Source organism: Haliotis cracherodii, unplaced genomic scaffold, assembly GCF_022045235.1.
Source record: "Haliotis cracherodii isolate W230 unplaced genomic scaffold, xgHalCrac1.p SCAF_7, whole genome shotgun sequence".
NCBI lineage: Eukaryota > Metazoa > Mollusca > Gastropoda > Lepetellida > Haliotidae > Haliotis > Haliotis cracherodii.
The window spans coordinates 47,322,418-47,341,507 of NW_027266330.1; the positions used below are offsets into that span (position 1 = coordinate 47,322,418).

The 19,090-nt window shown below is 40.8% G+C and overlaps 1 protein-coding gene across 4 annotated transcripts in view; it reads left to right on the forward strand.

The window, feature by feature from the left end:
- The first annotated feature begins 184 nt into the window (after positions 1-184).
- Positions 185-19,090, forward strand: part of LOC139447571 (cilium assembly protein DZIP1L-like) — a 35,287-nt gene continuing 16,381 nt past the window's right edge. For 2 of the 4 annotated variants that reach the window (XM_071228974.1, XM_071228977.1), the window contains exons 1-17: positions 185-263; positions 646-714; positions 1,005-1,273; positions 1,912-1,983; positions 2,388-2,453; positions 3,863-4,000; positions 5,685-5,909; positions 6,759-6,830; positions 7,389-7,494; positions 8,492-8,601; positions 9,210-9,317; positions 11,054-11,152; positions 12,164-12,232; positions 13,734-13,851; positions 14,821-14,878; positions 16,851-16,992; positions 17,639-17,716. In XM_071228974.1, coding sequence (XP_071085075.1) covers positions 1,037-1,273; positions 1,912-1,983; positions 2,388-2,453; positions 3,863-4,000; positions 5,685-5,909; positions 6,759-6,830; positions 7,389-7,494; positions 8,492-8,601; positions 9,210-9,317; positions 11,054-11,152; positions 12,164-12,232; positions 13,734-13,851; positions 14,821-14,878; positions 16,851-16,992; positions 17,639-17,716 — 1,698 coding nt within the window. In that variant the 5' untranslated portion in view covers positions 185-263; positions 646-714; positions 1,005-1,036. Of the gene's footprint in view, positions 264-630; positions 715-1,004; positions 1,274-1,911; positions 1,984-2,387; positions 2,454-3,862; positions 4,001-5,684; positions 5,910-6,758; positions 6,831-7,388; positions 7,495-8,491; positions 8,602-9,209; positions 9,318-11,053; positions 11,153-12,163; positions 12,233-13,733; positions 13,852-14,820; positions 14,879-16,850; positions 16,993-17,638; positions 17,717-19,090 lie in introns of all 4 variants that reach the window. The other 2 variants (XM_071228975.1, XM_071228976.1) reach the window with 2 other exon arrangements.

The following is a 19,090-nucleotide window of genomic DNA, read 5'->3' on the forward strand; positions in this document are numbered from 1 at the left end:
CGTGCACTTCCGGGTCAAACTACCAGACCACGCCAGAACGATAATTAGATATTAAAACACCATTATTAGCTATGTTTCTATTTAATAAATCGTTACGTATGTGGTAAATATCAATTAATAGTTTGATTTTAGTTTCATTTCTGTAAGTTTAAAAATAAATATTTCCCATAGTGCTCAGAACGAATTCCATCATGGCGGCGATTTGAGTTGACAACCGCGACGGCAAACGTCGGATGCAGGATAAATATGTTTACAGATTTATGGTAGGAAGTGTGCCGATTATAACTAGCTCATGATGATATTTAGATTGTTGTTAATCATTAGGCAACTGATGAAATCATCAAATAAAGTCAGTCCTGTATGTTTAGCTCTTGAAACGATCGCAACCTGCACGCACCTTGTCATTCATCTTTGTAACTACAGACGCTTTGTTTCTAAATAGATCATAACCTTGTCAGTGTATGCAAACTAGAGATTTTCTACACCACGAAGTTGCATCCTTATATGCATTGAATATATGTAGCTGCAGTTTCTGGTACAAATTGTTTATTTTTGTTATTTAAAATGCCAATGAAGACATGTTTAGACTTGTTATCAACATCCAAACATTCAAAATATTGAGCCAAATAGTTATTTCTTTGACAGTAGTGGAATCAGCAGCATTAAACACACCAGGTAAAGGAACCTTTGGGCTGCCCAGCATGATGTTCTGAAGTGAGTTCTAATTCATAAATGTTTTTGCAGTTTATCTAACTTTCAGACAAGGATGGTTAAGAGTTAATAATGTTAGATACGAGGTGCCCATCAGGGGCAAGGACTGGCAGAGTAAACCACACAATGCATCAATACTTGTGTGATTATAATGTTGTTGCAAATGTGACAAATATATAGCATACTGTTATACTCGAAGAAAAACATGCATTGATCATGTTGATTGTGAAGTTGGTGATCCTTTTTATACTTTGATCGAATCATGCTGAGTTTTTTTATAAATTTTATTTCAGATTAAAATCTGTAGCAACTGAAACATTTAAAAATGGCAACCCAGTTGATGTATGCCCAAGGTCAAGGAGGGTTTGGTGGCCACATGTATGACCACGGAGGGCATGCTGGTAAAAATGGAAGCAGCTTTGCATTCAGAAAACGTTTTGAGAGGGTTGACTGGAGAAAAATTGCATCAGTTGACGTTGACCACATATCAAGAACTCTTGACTTCAATGCCCTCCAAGAAAATATCATGAATATCACATTTTGCAACATTGAAACTGAACTGGTATGTACATGATGTAGACAGGGTATTATCCTACATTTGTCAACTTATTTTGTTAAAATCACTTTGTAAAATACATGATGTATTTGATCTGAAATATTGTAATTAATCTGGAAATTTACATATTTGCATGCAGGAAATTGGAATGTTTTGCAAAATAAAAAAATAAATAATCATTTGATATAATTTTTTTAATAACAAGTCCTAATAAACATGAAAATGCCAATCAAAAAGGGTTTCTCAGTCTTCTGCCATCTTGTCAAAGAGGTCACAAATGATTTTGAAAGAATTGGCAGATCCATTTGTGGTTTTATTCCAGTAATCTCAACATCATATCACTGATATACTTTCCAGATGCAGTTAAGGTTCTTGTAGCCCATTTGGAATTCTTTCTTGGCTTAATAATAAATACCAAGTTGGACCGTATATTGTAGGTTCAATGTGACCGCTAACCTAGGCAGAGACACTTTTGAAAAGTAACAATCAGTAGTTTCCACCTAAAATGTGTACTATGCTGGTAATGTTATGTTGAATGTGTTGTCTGAATTGAACTGTTGACTATTCAGCAGTCAGATGTAAGTCTACCATTGTTTCTACCACTGTCTACTGTAGTACTTATTTGCATCATATTTTCTTTGCAGGACCTGCGAATGGTGGATCCTAACTTTGTAAAATTGTTTAAATTAGCGCAACTTACGATAGAGTATCTGTTGGTGAGTAATAGACTTCGAATTCAACTTACTCAATTGTACATGTATCATCTTGTTCTCGTCGCTATAAGGCTGAAATAATGCCATTGAGAAAATAGAGTTTAACTTACTCACTCACTCACTCACTCATTTGTCATCTTGGGGAGGTCGGGTAGCCTAGTGGTTAAAGTGTTCGCTCGTCACGCCGAAGACCGGGGTCGATTCCCGACATGGGTACAATGTGTGAAGCCCATTTGTGGTGTCCCCAGCCGTGATATTGCTGGAATATTGCTAAAGGCGGCGTAAATCATACTCACTCAACTTTATTAATGTTCATAATAACATGTTGTTTGATAAATAACTCATCCCTTATTACTTGTATCTGTTGTCCTTGCAGAAACTTTTATGTAACATGTTTATATTGACAGCACTCTCAAGATTATTTGGCCGGACTCGTTGCTTCTAATGAAGAAAAAGCGAAAAAGGAGAAGGAGGTAGGACAACTTACATTCAATTGTGTCCTCAGAATAAAATGGGGGCGGTCGGATAGCCTAGTGGTTAAAGCGTTCGCTCGTCACGCTGAAGACCCGGGTTCAATTCCCCACATGGGTACAATGTGTGAAGCCCATTTCTGGTGTACCCCACCGTGATATTGCTGGAAGATTGCTAAAAGCGGCGTAAAACCATACTCACTCACTCACTCACTCAGAATAAAATGTCATGAAAGTTCAGTCATCCCTGATAGCAAATCGGTCTGCTCAAAGTGAACAAAGCACTTTTTGGGGTCTCCTGACACAAACATTTATGAAGGATGTACACATGTATTTCAACAATGCAAAGGTACTGTTATGTCATAATCTCATTAAAATCAAATCTTAGTTCTCGCTACAGCTAAACAAAGATCTGAGGACATCCCATTACAGGTCACGTCAGACGGATCTTGCGCGAACTTTGACCGACCAATGGAATGACCAATCAGAAGGCAGCTTTCTCGTGCTTTATGGCACAAATTTCAAATTGGCGACTACGCTTCGAAACATATTTTGACAAATTCTCGATTACGAATTTGAAACCTGAACAAAAGAACATTCTGGAATGACTAATAGATGGTCTAGATTGTATGGAATCAGTTGTTAAGCCCTTTAACTATCGTTCGGAGTAAAAGTTTTCCAGGTTGCATGATTAGAAATCACATTCCGACTGTCACTTTGATGATCTGGTAAGCGTTGCTCTGATTGGTCGGGTGAAAGGTCGTTCTGACGTGACCCCTAATGGGATGTCCTCAGATTTTTGTTTAGCGGTAGCGAGAACTGAGGTCTGATTTTAATGAGATTGTGTTATGTCATTTCATGCCACATGTTATTTTCAAAAGAGGTGTGGTAATGGGAGGTAGGGTTTGATTTTTACGTCTATGTTTTTTATCTGCTTCATATCAGTTCTAGATTAACTTAAAATATGTCATAAGAACACTCCTATATGTTGCTGTATGAGCAGACATCCTTATTAGAAGGTGAGGTGAGGTGAAATGGGGTTTAACGTCGCGTCAAAGATTATTGCACTTATATAGCGACGTGCATGCACGTGTGTGTGTTTGTGTGGCTGCTTGTACTAGTCCAGACTGATGCCGATTTATAGTGCTAGCACACTGAGATACCATGTTGCAGTTTGACATGAATACCCCACTCAGACACAGTATACTGACTCCGAGCCGACCAGTCCTTGTTTTAGCCCCTTAATGCCGAGCGCCAGACAGGGTAACAACAAGTACCATCTTTTAACGTCTTTTGGTATGACGCGGCTGGGGATCGAAGCCCGGACCTTCCACTCTCCGGGCGGACCTTATTAGAAGGTGATGTATGGATTACTTCTGTGTGAGTCTACAATTCTCAACATGCTTTTCCAGGACCACAATGAGCTCCAGAAGCAGGTGGAGAAACTGCAGCAGGAGCTCAGTGATGTCAAGAAGGAGAGTCACAAGCGGAAGAAGCTTCTCATGGCTCAGCAGCAAATGATGCATGCTGGCTCCGGCAGCTATAATAAGGTCAGAGTTATCTCCCTTCGTTGTGGTTGAAGTTTGAATCTCCAACACTAGGTCATGACTTCCTTTGGTGTTTTCTGTGTAAGTGTGACTGTGATGTTATTGTTTGTAGGGAAGAAACCTTTTGAGTTCACATTCTGTAGAAGATAGTGATCAGGTTTTTTGTCCATGGTGACATTGGAGTAAAATGTCACACAAACCCAGTCATCCATGATTGCAAGTTAGTTCTGTACTGTGATGATTATTGTTGGGGACCAGTGCTTTATAATAGGTTAGGTTTGTGTTCACATGTGCTTTATTATGGGTTAGGCATGGGTTCACATGTGCTTTATAATAGGTTAGGTATGTGTTCACATGTACTTTATAATAGGTTAGGCATGTGTTCACAAGAATATATCAGGGACATAAGTAAGAGAGAGGTAAATTAATCCTTTCTTTTAAACACCTGATTGAAATCATTTTATTTCTGTTTCATCCTTAAGAAAATTTTACAACCCAATCTTTGACTATGAGAGAAATAGCAACCTGCCTTTCTGAATTCATAGCCTGTGGTTTTCACTCTGTCATGGTGACACTGATGGCTGTGAGTTATCTTGCAAGACCCAGGGACTTCCATGGTGAGACTGTCTATGCAGAGTTGTGTCCCCTAGCTGCTGTGGTCTCAAGCTCCTGACAGCGATATCCCATTTGCGGAGCTCTTTATACTATCACTGCCGATAGATAGCTACAACCATGCTTGGATTTGAACTCGCAACTGACTGACCCTTATGTTTTGAAACAAGTGACGGCTGCCGTGGTGCTGAATACTGCATCTAGCCCTGCTTAATTAATTAATTTGTCAGTTTGAATGTCTGTTTCATTACAACTATCAAGGGGGGAGTTTGTTGATTTTCTTATCAAACAACAAAAAGGTTAATTCATATGTGAAATATGGTCACTTGTAAACCTTTAGAAAAGTAACTGATGGCATTTTCAAAGATATAAACAAAAGTATAAACGTTACTACATTTGGGGTTAGAGGGCAAACGAAGGTGTCACGCTCTGGGAAGGAGCTTGCTGGGCTCTGTTGGATTTGCTTCAAAGTCCCATGCTCATCCTGATATCTAAGGCACCAGAATTTGCAGTGCTGAGTTATTTCCCTTTGTTGTGGAAAGACCCTCTGATTGTTGAATCCACGTCATACAATAGATAATGATCCCTGTTCTATCACCATACCTGGGCTTGTGTAGACAGCTCTCTGTCTAACATGGTTTTAGGCTTTCCTCCCAGATCAGGCTGCTGTGCCATAACTGAAGTACTGTTTAAAGTTGTATTATGACCTTAATAAAATAACTACAACAGTTATGTAGTCATTTCAGTTCAGACAGTTCGGAGTGCAAACATGCTAGCGCTGACAGTATTTTTCCTTGAAGATCCGGGGTAGAATAGGTCTTCAGCAACCCATGCTTGCTGTAAAAGGTGACTGTGTTTGTCGCAAGAGGCGACTAACGAGATCAGGTGGTCTAGCTCGCTGACTTGGTTGATGCCCGTCATCGATCCCAGTTGCGTGGATTGATGTTCATTATGTCAATCACTGGATTGTCTGTTCCGGACTTGATTATTTACAGACCGCCATCATATAGCTGGAATATTGCTGAGTGCGGTGTTAAACAAACAAACAAACAAAGAAAGTATTCTTCCATTTCAGTGTCCATACTGCACGAAGGCATTTCTGAACAGCTCCTTCCTCCAGTCCCACATCACTCGTCGCCATGGCGGCTCGGTGGGCGTGTCCAAGTCGTCCAGCCCCACCCATGGAGGCAGCATCAATCAGACACTGGAGCTTGAGCTGCAGGCAATCAAAGAGAGGCTCCAGATGACAGAATCACAGCTCAAGGATGAACGCAAAATGTTGGATTCACTGAAAAACAAAGTAAGTAGTAATATTAAGTGGTAATACCATGAAGTTTTTGACATGGGGTAAATTGATAATAAAGCTGGTCATGCTGATTTACATCTTCCTGAGGCAAGAGAGTTACGTGACTGTAAAAGTTCAGTTTCCAACATTGCCGAACTAGTCTTGAATTTCTGGGCATGATCGTAGCGCCCTTGGTGGCTATAACGAGTTATGTCCCTTCTATGTCTCTCCTATTGACCAATCAGATTCCATCTCTCATATCACTTACATTTGCTTCAAACAAAATGGTAGCGCCCAGTCAAGACTTTATGAAATAAAATTGATCTTACCTTGCGAAGTCCATCAAATCACTTTAGCACTTGGATTTGGAAAATATCTGTCGATGCCCATTTGACAGTGCACATGCTTTGCAAATCCTGCAATTGACTGAAATCTGCACGGCAGTTTACGAGTCAGATGTCGATTTTGTTACACGATTTTGATTGGACTATGCATAGAATCGTTAGTCCAGCCAAAATATAACTCCGTAATTCCAGCCGAGTTCGGCAAGGGTGGACACTGGACTTATTGTCAGTTACCTCCCTTGTCTCGGGAAGAAGTATCATTTCTCCTCTACCAGATAGCAGTGTCCCACTGAAATATCCACAACAACAAATATCTGGACTAATGAATCATGGCTACAAAATCCTGGATTATGTCACTGTGTGTACAGGTAAGCGTTCCCAGCAGTAATGGTCCGGAAGCTGGGGTTTCTTGATTGATGGATGCTGGACAAAGTTTCACTGTATTATGATGGTTGATATTTTGAGAAATTGTGATACATGTTATACATGGAGAGTACAAATGTTCAATGTCACTTTTCAGGAGAATAAGATATCATCTGTGGTGACGGCGCACATGCAGGCGTACAGGGAGTCCGAGGGAGGAGACCATGAGGTACCTTAGCCTGTATTGTTTACTGTCAACAAGCAGTTCACGCTGTGATCATGCACATAAAAATAAGTGCATTAATAATGCGCCAGATTCCATTCACCAAGTGGATGCTCATAGCACTACACTATTATTACCCCGGTCAATGAATCGGTGAGCACTCGATTTTCATTCTCAGCTCCCTGGGGAGTATACAACCCAAGCTGCCTGTGAGGCGCTAGAAGGTTAACAGTCACATTACCATCTCATCCTACCGGGTACCCACTCACTGCTGGCTGAACAGAGGCACATTTCAAACAAAGTCACTTGCCTAAGGAGACACCACATGTGGTACATGTGCTTCAGTGAGGGACAGTTTCTTTAAGATGACAGGAATTGAGTTTTTTGTGTCAGAGCTGGTACGTCCAGAAGTACTGGATGTAGGCAATCATCTGGGGCAATTTATCCAAACCCAGTGCTAAAGTGTTTCAGTGAATGCGGAGTCATTTTAATGTTTGAATCACTATGTGTGCTTCAATTTGTTGCAGTGACTTTGTAATCATGGTAAGATTTTTTGTGTTTCAGGAGATGGAGAGAGTGAAGGAAATGTTTATGAAAGAACTTCAGGATGTCAATCAAAAGTATATGGCCTCCGAGCAGGCTCTTGTGGAGTTGGAAACTAGATTCGGTGGTAAGAAAATATTGCTCCAAAATAAATATACTTTGAAGGGGGAGGATGTCGACCATTCTGAAGCTTTGTTTGTCAACACTAGCCGATAACCCCCGAGTTTACTCTTTTTGTGTTTCTGCTCCATTGGCCACTTTGCGTGACCAGACTTTTCTCTTGTTTGAAAACAAACTCACTTATTGTAAAATAAGAACAGACGGGCCTAATGCAAGTCTTTTGCTGCGCTATACATATGTTGTTTTGCGTAACTGTATAGAAATACTTCTACAACTGCGACAGTGAGGTGCATAACAATATTGCTATAGAAAAAGCTTTAGAAAACACTCTGAACCATCGACATACTGTCCCTTTCATCATTGTGTGTTCTGTAACAAAGTAGAGAAAGCTGATGTTTAGAATTCTGTATTGTTCTACACTATGAACTGAACTGGTGTCAGATTGGATTTGAATTGATACTGTAAATCTTGAAATTAACGCGAGCGTGAACTAAAATGCGAAAAATGCGAGTGGTCTTTGCACACCACTGTTGATTGAGCAGCACTTGTAACAAGTACATAAACAATGTCATTCAAACACTTATTACATCCTGTGAATTGTCACTGCTGGGGTCAAGACAAGAGTTCTACTCACTCATGTCATCACTGATCACACCTGCAAGTCCAGACAGACACCACCCACGCAACACTGTGTCACGGTTTCTTTGTATTGTCTTAGCAGGAAGTACTCCACTCAGTGCTAATAAGCGTTGCTATTTGGTGTGTGAATGGATTATTGTAAGGTTAGATTGAGGTGTGGATTCACTGATGCTTGAGAGGAGGGGGGTGTCGCATTCATATTGAGTCGCATTTGTGGCTAGGGGCCAGTGGTCGCGTTTTTTTGGAGACGCATTTTTTTCACGATTTACAGTATTTTTGACTGGCCTCTCTGTTTTGAGAAAAAGATTGCAGTGATCAAGAATATTACATTGTGGGTCACCTCGTGTATCTTTTGTCTGATCCAGCTAAAAGGTCAAACTTGGGCGACATCATGGATGACGATGATAATGAGAAGAGCTTCCTACAGCGTCAGAAAGATGGCGTTCTCTTGCTGAAGGAGGAACTACAGCACCAGGTAAGGAGATAAAAGAGGGGAAATGGAAAAAACGGCATCAACATGTCACAACAATGTGGCAATTAGAAAGAGAATGAGTTGCCACGTGTTCAGCACGTGTGGGTCAACTGGCAGGAAAAGCATGCATGACCCCGGTTGCGGGGAGGTGACCATGGTGATGCTAGGTGTGTTCGGGTGAACTGTTTTTTAAGAAGTTGGAAACCTTTGTTTAAGCATGTTTCTACTTAGAATTGAAAAGAAAAGGAAAGAAATGCATAGTGTGAGATAGAATGAGTATTATCAATGTACAGTTTATTATAAAATTTACAATTTCTTTCTTCAGAAGTCCTTGTGTCTGTGAGTTTGACCTGTGATAATGATACAGAGGTTTACCTGGGCTTCCCTGTCTGGGACTCTCGGTCATGCTCTTCGGATCCTAGGCAGGGAAATAGGAGACCTAATGGGACCACTGTACCAGCAACATTTAATATATAGTATCATCATGATCCTGTATACATGAATCTGTACGCTAACCACAGATGTACGTTTCCTTGTTTGGAGCAAAACTTAGGGATTGAGTGAAGAATAAAGAACATGATAAGTCTATGATATTGTGAATGTCATTGTAGGTTCTGACAGTCGAGTCTAAGCTGAAGACAGAGTTGGACAAACAGGATAAGAAATGGCAGAAGAAGGTTCACAAGATGACGAAGCAGCACGCTGATGAGCTGAGGAAGGTGGGTACTTCCATGTCGGCTTGTGTTGTGTGTGTTGTGTTGTTTAATGCTGCACTCAGTGGTGTCTGGACTCTATCGGTCCGTCATTGAATTTGTGTGCAACTATCCACACTGCTGGGGTACCATTTTACATAGTCAACCAAGTGGGGTGATGTGATGGGGGTGGGGGAGGAGTGTGTGTGTGTGTGGGGGTGACTGATCAATTGTGTGGCGCGGAATCCACACAAGTGTCAGCAGAGTACTTATGTCCGGGTTAGAAATTAACAGTAGCCTGCTAGCCCTAGGCTGGTACAAATTCATTCGGGCTAGTACAAATTTCCATATTTCCCCATTGTTTTAACATTACAAAGTCATTTTATCTTTACCAGGGCTAGTGAAGCTTTTGAGTTTAGTTCTAACCTGGAATGTACTCCTCATAAATGATACCTTCTTATGATGTCAAGGGGACTAATTATAAAATTTATTTACGCTATCTAAGGACATATACCATTTTCATCAATTGTGTTTTATATAAAATCGGTGTTGGCTTTTATTGTTACATGATGGTCCAACTTTACATTCTGATGGAAATTCAAAATATGACTGAATAGCACACAGATGTATCTTGTCATGTTCACATATCAGTTTCCTAGCTTTTAAAGGACAATCATCTTCCATGTACTGTGGATGCGGGAAACAAACCTCAGATCTTGGCTATTCATCTATAAGGTTGAAAAATAATAGTCTTGGTTCTCAGGCAATGCCCACATCATCACAAAGTCCGCCACACGTTTCCTTTTTATTTCCTGTTTTAAAAAAATTAAAAAAATTTGATCCTATATAGCACACATTTACTTCTTTTTACATGCGCGATGCCAAGCTCCTCACAGCGATAGCCCGTTAGCAGAGCTCTCTATACACCATTCAGAACTCCCCACTGTGATAGGTGGCCCCAGTCATGCTTGGAGTTGAACTCGCAACCGAATGACCGTTATGTTTACAAACAAGTGACGACTGTGACGCCGAATACACTTACCGCTGATAAATTACTGTTCTTTGCTTGTCAATTTGAATTTCTATTTCATTAAAACTATGTTGTTATCGATATAGTAAGAATGTAAGGGAGAAGTTGGTTGATTTTCCATTAGTCTGCAATCTCGAACCAATCTGATTATACAAACCACAAAGTAAATTCATCTGGAAAACATGGTCAGTCGTAAACCTTTTCAAAATGAAATATGATGGCATTCCCAAAGACAGAAACAAAAGTATAAACGTTACTGCATTTGGGGTTAGAGGGCAAATTTCAAGATTCTTGTAATGGCCGCGCCCACACTGGTGGCAGCGATGTTACCGAGAGTGTAATGAAGGTGTCACGGGCTGGGACGGAGCTTGGCGCACTGCTTTACTGTGCATCTCGTGTTATTGTCATGGCGGCAATAGAAGTTTGTATGCTTGTTTATGTAGGGAGGCCCTTTCCTAGGTTAATGGTACTCAACTGTTTATTGCTCGCCCACATTATATTTCCAAAAGTCATTGCCTGAGAACTAATTCTTGTATTTTTTTTAAGACTAATAGCTTCATCTATTTTCCTCCCCAATTAGATGTGATGGAGACATGGACTAATCATGCTCAACTGCCATTCTGACCACACAATCCTCATTCTGATTTGTTTTTATACAGTTGAACTGTTAACAAGGGATTTCTTTAGAGTTGAGCTGCTGTTTATCCTTGTTTATTGTTGTCTCATGCTGCAGCTGAATGATGCTCTAGAACACACAAGTCGGGAGACAGGGAGACGCGCCACCACACCGGAGGCTCGGCAACAGCAGCAGCAAGTAGAAAACCTACTCCGGGTATGTAACAGTAGATGTGTGTGTGTCTATTATAGCCTTGGTCAAGTAGAGAACCAACTCAGGGTATGACAGTAGATGTGTGTGTCTATTATAGTCTCTGTCAAGTAGAGAACCTACTCCGGGTATGACAGTAGATGTGTGTGTGTGTCTATTATAGTCTTGGTCAAGTAGAGAACCTACTCAGGGTATGACAGTAGATGTGTGTGTGTGTCTATTATAGTCTTGGTCAAGTAGAGAACCTACTCAGGGTATGACAGCAGATGTGTGTGTGTGTGTGTCTATTATAGTCTTGGTCAAGTAGAGAACCTACTCAGGGTATGACAGCAGATGTGTGTGTGTGTGTGTCTATTATAGTCTTGGTCAAGTAGAGAACCTACTCAGGGTATGACAGCAGATGTGTGTGTGTGTGTGTCTATTATAGTCTTGGTCAAGTAGAGAACCTACTCAGGGTATGACAGTAGATGTGTGTGTGTGTGTGTCTATTATAGTCTTGGTCTAAGAGAACCTACTCAGGGTATGACAGTAGATGTGTGTGTGTGTCTATTATAGTCTTGATCTAAGAGAACCTACTCCGGGTATGACAGTAGATGTGTGTGTGTGTGTCTATTATAGTCTTGGTCTAAGAAAACCTACTCGATAATGTTCAAGACAACTTTTTCTAAACTGTTGATTTTCTGTTTAGTGAAATTTCCCATCATAAATAGATCCCAACATTTTGAGCATTTAGAAAATGAGACAGATTAACAGAATCTTTTAAGCATGGTTAAATGTGAAAAAGTATTGATACACATGACGATGAGCAAAATACATCAGACATGGTCGTTCATAGTGGCAACGCAGCATGTGGTGTTAACAGAGGTGTTCAGATTAGAAACACATTCAGTTCAAAGACTGCTTCTCCCTGATTGTTGGGGTCATTGTTAACCCGCCACTTGTGATTGGTTACTTGGCATTTGTAACCGTCAGGAGATTTCAGGTGAGATTGCTGAACTCTGTTGTTGCATGTTCCAGAGGTCGCGGGAGCAGGAGAAGATGTTGACCTCTCAGGAGGAAATATTGAAGAAGGAAGTTGACAAACCAGTAAGTGTGTTAAGCAGTAGGGCTGCAACGAATACTCTAGGCGAATACGATTTGTATCACGAATATGAATATCAATTCACGAATAAAATAACAAGTCAGCAGTTGATGTATTATTTGTTATATTCAGTGAAACAAAATCAACCTAAATTATTTGACATGGTTTGTTAATTATAAATATATTATACATTTATGCTCTGCACTTATCCAGGTACTAGTATCTGCTCAAATGCGACAATGACCAGTGACCACAAAACTGTCAAATTAAATATTATGAGAGTGTTGTCTATTCAAGAATTCTGTGCATATAATATGTTATGGATTTTTTTAGGTTCAGGGTATGTAAATGAACATGACTGCATGTTCATAAATATTTGATTCTAGTGGTCACGAATAATGAATTCAATTCATGAATGAATATGGTCTGATTCACTGAATACGCGAGTGAATCGTAACAGCCCTATTAAACATGCCTGAAGTATGGGGTAGTTCTGGTAGGATTCCTGTTAATGTCCGTGATGTCACTGGAATGATTCTGGATATATTAAACTATTCCTTGAAAACACCAAGATTGAAATGATTAAGGAATGAAATGAAATATCAAAACCAGTCATTGTTTACCCATCAGTGAAATTAGGAGTTACGTGACCCTTGATAAGTTCAAAGCTTTGTGGGTCCGGGATTAAAATGCTATGGTACTAAATCTTAAGGACCCGGTCACTCCCCTTGATTTCGTACATTATTTACCATTCATTGTAATACACTTGTTTAGGATGTTTGAGATGTTTGATTTCAACTTTTCTACAACCTTGGTTATCCAGTACACCCTGCAGGGTTAGAACTTAACATGGGCCCGCTAGCTCGTGGCTAGTGTGTGTGTGTGAGTTGGGTTTAACGCCGCTTTTAACAGTATTCCAGTTATATCGCGGCCTCTCAGCTTAATGTGGGAGGAAAGCCCGAAGTGATGCAAGTCTCAGACGTTTACGACTTCGGTGAAACCCACGAGAACGGGTATGGTGCTGACAAACCTAGAAACATAATCAGGGCAAACCGGGATTCGAACCCACAATCATAGGTTTCTGGCGTGCCCAAATCGTGGCGTGTACAAATTCCTGGGGGCTTGTACAAATTTCCAAATTTCTCCATTGTTTTAGCCATTGTTAACGTTACAGGGGCCCATTATCTTCACCCAGGCTAGGAAAGTTTTTGAAATTAGTTCTAACCCTGCCCTGGAACCATTCGCTTCGTTTAGATTCAATGGACACTGCTGAAAATAGCCATCCAATCAAATAACCATGTTCTGTTGCGTTTTTGCATGAGATAGAAATTCTGTGCTTAGTTAGTTATTAGAGAGTTAGAGATGTAATATCAATACCAACAACAAGCTATGGTGTTGAATGGGTAGTGGGCTTATCATAGTAGAATGGAGATGTAATACCCAGGATAGCTGAGGTCTTCCAACCCGTTGAAGCTGAGAGCTGCAGTGACTGAACTTTGTCTGCAGATCGTCACGTCCCAGGTAACCCACCTGTCCATCCCCAAGTCTCCCCGTCCCCCACGCCCCTCATCACCTGGCAGGATGATGAGCATGGTGCCCAGTGATGAGGATGATGAAAGCACAAGTAAGTTGTGGTCTACAGGAAGACTTGTGGTGGAGACAAGCAACACATCAGAGAATTCATTGATGACTAGAGCTTTAAAGATACTTTGTCGCGGCACTCTACTTACCCTGGTAGTAAGGTATTTTGATAGTAAGGTTGTGGTATGTTACATATCTTGATAGTAAGGTTGTGATACGTTACATATCTTGATAGTAAGTTTGTGATATGTTACATATCTTGATAGTAAGGTTGTGATACATTACATATCTTGATAGTAAGGTTGTGATATGTCACAAATCTTGATAGTAAGGTTGTGATATGTTACATATCTTGATAGTAAGGTTGTGATATGTTGCATATCATTATAGTAAGGTTGTGATATGTTACATATCTTGATAGTAAGGTTGTGATATGTTGCATATCTTGATAGTAAGGTTGTGATATGTTACATATCTTGATAGTAAGGTTGTGATATGTTACATATCATTATAGTAAGGTTGTGATACGTTACATATCTTGATAGTAAGGTTGTGATATGTTACAAATCTTGATAGTAAGGTTGTGATATGTTGCATATAATTATAGTAAGGTTGTGATACGTTACATATCTTGATAGTAAGGTCGTGACATGGTGGAAATCTTGATAGTAATGTTGTGATATGTCATTTTGGACATACCTAAGTGATACATTTATTTGTGGTGAAACGATACAAGGTAACAATATGATACGTATCATGATACACAGGTCACTATACGTAATATGATACATAGGTCACACATGATACACATATTTACGTCAAATCGCATGGAAACTTATTATTATAAATATTTCAGAGCAGGTTCAAAAGGAAAAGCTAACTGTAGACACATGTTTGTAGCAGCTTTTTTTAGTAGTTAATTGGAAATGCAAATTACAACACATTTTGCGATATTTGACTGACAGTTATTGTTACCAGAAGGAGACACGTGACTATATTTTCTGTTGAGCAGTGTTTGGCACCGGCAGCATGAGCAACGCTGGGCGGCGAAGCTTGCGGAGCACATTGGGGTTAGTACCTCTCACTCAGTTAGTTCTCTGAATCGCACATTGGTCATATTTTAGGCTAACACTGCGTTCACTTGCACCATGCCTGTTTTATTGTCTCACAGGTCTGCAATGCTTAGAGAAATCGGCTATTTCCTGAGGCAAGGGAGATAACTGACTGTAAAAGTCCAGTTTCCACCCTTACCAATAGTAATGGGTACCACGAAAAAAACAGTACCATGGTATACCGCTGTATCTGCTCAAATACCACGGTACATACCATGGTATTTGGACACACAGAGAAAAGCCTTCATTACACCATTTATACCTTTTTTAAAGCTGCAAACATAAACATTCAACACAAAAACAAAATACTTTAAAGAAACACTTTAATTCATTGAACCGTGAACATTGAATACTCGTCATGACAGGCCGATGAATGTCGTCTGCTAAAGTGTTTGGGTGATGTCGCCTCATATGAGCGTATAAATTTGAAGTCCCACCAGCGCATTTCACAATGCCTCCACATGTGTTGCATGCAGCTAAATTCTCTTCAACATTACCGTCTATTTTGCGTTTTTTAAGGCCAAAATACTTCCAATCCGAAGCTTTGGCCCTCGCGTTTTTGACGGCCACGAAGTCCCCCATTTTGTTACCAAACGGACATGCAGTTCAATCTCGAGACGGGATTTGCACGGGAAATTAAAAAAAAAACATAACTTACTATGGAAATTTATTAAATCTGACGTCCTTTACTATATATTAGTTGTTAATAACACACGTACATAAAAAATATTACTTAAACTATGAAGAAACGTAATATTCATCATCGGAAATTTTCACACAGACTCCGGAATTTGCCGAAGTACTGGTATAGTAAGGAAGTTTACTGGTACATACCACAGCTAACAAAAACCATGGTATACCGTAGGGCTAGGACGGGTAATTTGGGTACCCAGGTCGGGTGGGTACTGAGTAGGACCCGGGTACCCACAGGACTACCCGGACCCGTGGTTAGTCGCGTGATATATTGTTTAATGACCAAAATTATCTAGAACTCTACGCTTACACTACAAGTCACTAATGTTCTCATTTCTTTCCGACTATGCACCCACTCCTTCTGATTTTTCATATGGTTAAATAAAGATATAACTTAAGTCAACTCCAGCGTATGCATGACCAGATTGTTTAATACATGTGTCTTAATACGTTTTGCCAGGGCTATGCTAAAAATGTTCCCATTCGCACATTTTGAGACATCTCTTGAGACCTACAGTGGGTACCCGGGTAGGGTCGGGTAATAGGGGGGTGGGTACCCGGGTAGTAAATTTGGACTCATCCCAGCCCTAGTATACCGGTAATACCACACACCTCTACTTACCAAACTAGGCTGGAATTATGGAGTTCTATTTTGGCTGGACTAACAAGTCTATGCATATTCAAATCAAAATTGCATATCAACGTCCGGTGCATAAACAACGTGGATTTCTGTGTGCAGATTTGAGTCCACTGCATGATTTGCAAATGATTTTGTTAAAACAAATGCAAGTGATATGAGAGATGGAATCTGATTGGTCAGTAGAATGGACATAACTTGTAATAGCCATCGTTGGCGCTATGATCGAGCCCAGAAATTCCAGCCCTAGTTTGGCAACACTAGCTTGCCATAAAAGGCGACTATGCTTGTCATAAGAGGCGACTAACGGGATCGGGTAGTCAGGGTCGCAGACTTGGTTGATGCATGACATCGTATCCCAATTGTGTAGATCGATGCTTATGATGTCAATCACTGGATTGTCTGGTCCAGACTTGATTATTTAGTGCGGCTTAAGACAACAAACAAACAAACAAACAAACCCCCCCCCCCCTGTATGTCCACACAATTTATCTATTGATCTATAATCTGTGTCACTTCAAAAGTCTTAAACCACACTTTCTCACCTACTGTGATATGGTTTAGTTCTCTGCATGCTATCAATATTTTTTTGTCCGATAGAACCACTGGCACTCTGGGTGAACGGACCCTTGGCACCACCCAGTTCCTGGAACAACTGAGGAAAAACCCCACCCTGAAGATCATGCATGACGAGTTTGCTTCCTTGCTGGACGAACAGGTGGCCAAGAGAGGAATACCACCGGTAGGTGACCCACAGTTAGGTGTCTCATAGTTAGGCACAGTCAGGTGTCTCATAGTTAGGCACAGTTAGGTGTCTCATAGTTAGGCACAGTTAGGTGTCTCATAGTTAGGCACAGTCAGGTGTCTCATAGTTAGGCACAGTTAGGTGTCTCATAGTTAGGCACAGTTTGGTGTCTCATAGTTAGGCACAGTTTGGTGTCTCATAGTTAGGCACAGTTTGGTGTCTCATAGTCAAGTACAGTTAGCTGTCTCATAGTTAGGCACAATTTGGTGTCTCATAGCTCGGCACAGTTTGGTGTCTCATAGTTAGGCACAGTTAGGTGTCACATAGTTAGGCACTGTTTAGTGTCTCATAGTTGGGCACAGTTTGGTGTCTCATAGTTAGGCACAGTTAGGTGTCTCATAGTTAGGCACAGTTAGGTGTCTCATAGTTAGGCACAGTTAGGTGTCTCATGGTTAGGCACAGTGAGGTGTCTCATAGTTAGGCACAGTTAGGTGTCTCATAGTTAGGCGCCTCATAGTTGGACACTGCTCTGTGGCTCATAATATTTTACTAGTTGGCCCAGTTTTTCAAGAAATATTTTTTTTTCTGGTGGGAGAGAGGAAACAGACACATTATGTAAATTCTTCTATACATGGGATTTCAGGGCTCGCCTGGAATCAGTCAACAAGTGCTGGACAACAAGCTAGCCATGATGAGGACACAGAGACAGTCATATATCAAGGTGAGTCATACCTGACTTGACTCACCCACGGGTATAACAGAGAGTCATATGTCAAGGTGAGTCATATCTCACCTGACTCACCCATGGGTATAACAGAGAGTCATATGTCAAGGTGAGTCATACCTGACTTGACTCACCCACGGGTATAACAGAGAGTCATATGTCAAGGTGAGTCATATCTCACCTGACTCACCCATGGGTATAACAGAGAGTCATATGTCAAGGTGAGTCATATCTCACCTGACTCACCCATGGGTATAACAGAGAGTCATATGTCAAGGTGAGTCATATCTCACCTGACTCACCCATGGGTATAACAGAGAGTCATATGTCAAGGTGAGTCATATCTGACCTGACTCACCCACGGGTATAACAGAGAGTCATATGTCAAGGTGTGTCATACCTGACCTGACTCACCCACGGGTATAACAGAGAGTCATATGTCAAGGTGAGTCATATCTGACCTGACTCACCCACGGGTATAACAGAGAGTCATATGTCAAGGTGAGTCATATCTGACCTGACTCACCCATGGGTATAACAGAGAGTCATATGTCAAGGTGAGTCATATCTGACCTGACTCACCCATGGGTATAACAGAGAGTCATATGTCAAGGTGAGTCATATCTCACCTGACTCACCCATGGGTATAACAGAGAGTCATATGTCAAGGTGAGTCATATCTGACCTGACTCACCCACGGGTATAACAGAGAGTCATATGTCAAGGTGAGTCATATCTCACCTGACTCACCCACGGGTATAACAGAGAGTCATATGTCAAGGTGAGTCATATCTGACCTGACTCACCCATGGGTATAACAGAGAGTCATATGTCAAGGTGAGTCATATCTGACCTGACTCACCCATGGGTATAACAGAGTGTTATATGTCAAGCTGTGTCATATCTGACGTGACTCACTCATTGGTATAACAGAGAGTCATATGTCAAGGTGAGATCATATCTGACGTGACTCACTCATTGGTATAACAGAGAGTCATATGTCAAGGTGAGTCATATCTGACCTGACTCACTCATTGGTATAACAGAGAGTCATATGTCAAGGTGAGATCATATCTGACGTGACTCACTCATTGGTATAACAGAGTGTCATATGTCAAGGTGAGTCATATCTGACGTGACTCACCCACGGGTATAACAGAGAGTCATATGTCAAGGTGAGTCATATCTGACCTGACTCACCCATGGGTATAACAGAGAGTCATATGTCAAGGTGAGTCATATCTGACCTGACTCACCCATGGGTATAACAGAGAGTCATATGTCAAGGTGAGTCATATCTCACCTGACTCACCCATGGGTATAACAGAGAGTCATATGTCAAGGTGAGTCATATCTGACCTGACTCACCCA